Here is a 2,425-nt window from a genome sequence, read left to right as displayed (position 1 = left end):
CTGGTTGTCCTCCTCCATGTCACTGGCCAGGTAGCTGGAGAAAGAAATTAGTTTGCTTGTCAGGGGCACAAGCGGGAAGGACCTCCACGTGAGGTCAGCCTCCCAGATAGGACAAGCCGACCGTCCTCAGCACCGGACTCTCATCAGCCCTACCCAGTGTGACAGAGTATGACCCATTCATGAAGAGGCCACTGCTGGATGGAGACCTTCCACAGGGCGCCTCTCACACCTTGAGGATGAAGACAAAAACCCAACTGGAGAACCTGAGGATGTCTCTTGCCGTCCTTAGGCAATGCAGTTGACATCGATTTCCCCATTCCCATCCTCGTCCCCCTTCCATTCAACTTGTTACATGTGCAGACACTTGTCTCTCCTGCTATATCGTAAATACCGTGAAGACAGAAGGCGACTCTGACTTATTTCTCTCTTCATCCCTCTCTTACCAAATGGCTAATGTAAGACTTGGTTCATGCTGGTGCGTCAATTCACCAGGTATTTCTTGGATCTCTCCTCCCATCACCTCACATTCCCTGGCACATAGGATGTACCTCTTAAGATCTTGTGAATGAACGAATGCTTTATCCTATAGCCAAATGCCACACCGATTACCTCATAGACTCAATATAACATAAACACTTTCAAAAGGAAAATAATTGTGCTGAGGATTTTAAGAACACATTGACATTCTGACAAGACCCTGCTTTCAATAGGTTTCTATTCTAATGGGATTAGGGAAAGGGAAGGGGAAAATAAGAAACTATACTCCAAAGTAACATATTATAATAGAATTAATTAAAGTGCTACTAAGACGAAGAAGTTGGAAGATCAGGGAAGCCATCAAGAAGGTTTTGGTGTTTGAACGGACTTTAAGGATAAGTAATTTTCTTCAGATATATGTGTGTGGAAGGCGCCTAGACAGAAAACAATATAAAAATTGAGGGATGGGCACTTGAAAGGAGCAGAGAAACAAAGGAATGAAATATCAAGATGGTAAGCCGGTTCGATGGTAGAGAGATTGCACGGAGAGGTGAATTCAAGCTGAGAACTCTGGCTTTGATTTGGGAAGTCATTAACCAGTGAAGTCATTAAGGAGGACTGTGAGGCAGTTTAGACTTGTGTTTTGGAAGGCAACACATGTAAAGCCCACTGGCTTGGGGAGAGACTTGTGAGAAACACCAGCAGGGAGCATTTTACAATAGATCCGTGTTATGCTAGGAGGGTCTGAATTGTGGCATCGGCCACGGGAATCCAGAGGAGGAAAACAAAATTAATTTGCTATTGGTATTAGTATTGGAAAGAGAGAAACAGAGAAATCAGAAATGAGTATTTGCCTGGGGGCAGGGTTGTGTCAAGGCTTTCTTCCGNAACAGAGAAATCAGAAATGAGTATTTGCCTGGGGGCAGGGTTGTGTCAAGGCTTTCTTCCGCTCCTTTTAGGAGAGTTTCATGTTTACGTTTGCTCTCTTCACTTTTTTTTTTTTTTAACTGATGTTAAGGTGGTTAGTTTTTACATAGAACAGCATAAGAACACTAAACTGTAATTGTACCGTTTTCATACACGGAGTCAACAGTAGAAATAGGTTTAAAAATAGAAGAATGGTTAGCACTGTAGGGCTTGCCAGTTAGCCCACTCAGTAGAGTGCAGCGCTGATAACACCAAGGTCAAGGGTTTGGACCCCCAAACTGGCCAGCTGCTGAAACAAAAATAGCGTCCCACTTCTCGCTCTCCCACTTCCCTCCCAAGATAATGGATATTAACCGATGGGATGAGGCAAAGTACTCACAGTGCTATGAAGAAATGAATCCGTCGGTATTGCCAGGGAAAGAGGCCAGCCCTGCTGAAATAAGCTATGACCATAGACAGGAGATACTGATGGAGAGAAGAATGACAATAAAGAGAGGTCAAGCCTGGAAAAGGAAGAACCTCGAGATAAGGGAATGGGAGGCTGGGGGCAGGGGTTGCTGTCAGAGAAGAGACCCCAGTGTTGGCTGAGCATGCTTCCTTGTGGGGGAGCAGAGGGAGTGTCCGAATGTTCGTTGGAAATGAGAGAAGTCAGGGGAAGGGACGCTGCTGATGCTCCCATGATGGCAGCTCAGATGGGATCTTTCTTTTGAGGAAATGTGTTTAGGACAGCTGGTGTCAGGAGGGTCTTTGGTAAGCTGGAGAAAAGGGGAGTGCCAAATCGATGAGAAGAGATGGGCCAGGAACTTAAAGGAACAACCAGAGACACAATACCCCGGGCAAGACCGTGGTGTAGGGCTCAGATCCCCGAGCAGGGGCAGGGGCCACCCATTCACTCTGCAAGAAACCATGAGGCCCCCCACGGGAGATGTTGTCAAGTCATAAAGGGGCCGGGACAGTGCAAGTGTCATGCTGGAGATGTGTCCAGGGAGAGAGGAGTAGAACTGTGGGTTAGAAAACCCTC

The 2,425-nt window shown here is 46.3% G+C and overlaps 1 protein-coding gene across 1 annotated transcript in view; it reads right to left on the bottom strand.

Moving 5' to 3' along the window:
* Nucleotides 1-2,425, bottom strand: part of LOC103601698 (speedy protein E4-like) — a gene marked incomplete at its 3' end in the record, with an annotated part of 8,086 nt that continues 5,661 nt past the window's right edge. The window contains 2 exon segments of the mRNA XM_008586124.1: nt 1-34; nt 1,784-1,871. Coding sequence (XP_008584346.1) covers nt 1-34; nt 1,784-1,871 — 122 coding nt within the window.

The sequence above is a fragment of the Galeopterus variegatus genome, unplaced genomic scaffold (assembly GCF_000696425.1).
Source record: "Galeopterus variegatus unplaced genomic scaffold, G_variegatus-3.0.2 Scaffold3835, whole genome shotgun sequence".
NCBI lineage: Eukaryota > Metazoa > Chordata > Mammalia > Dermoptera > Cynocephalidae > Galeopterus > Galeopterus variegatus.
Note: the sequence above shows the minus strand (reverse complement) of the source record. Positions and strands in the feature narration are given on the sequence as shown.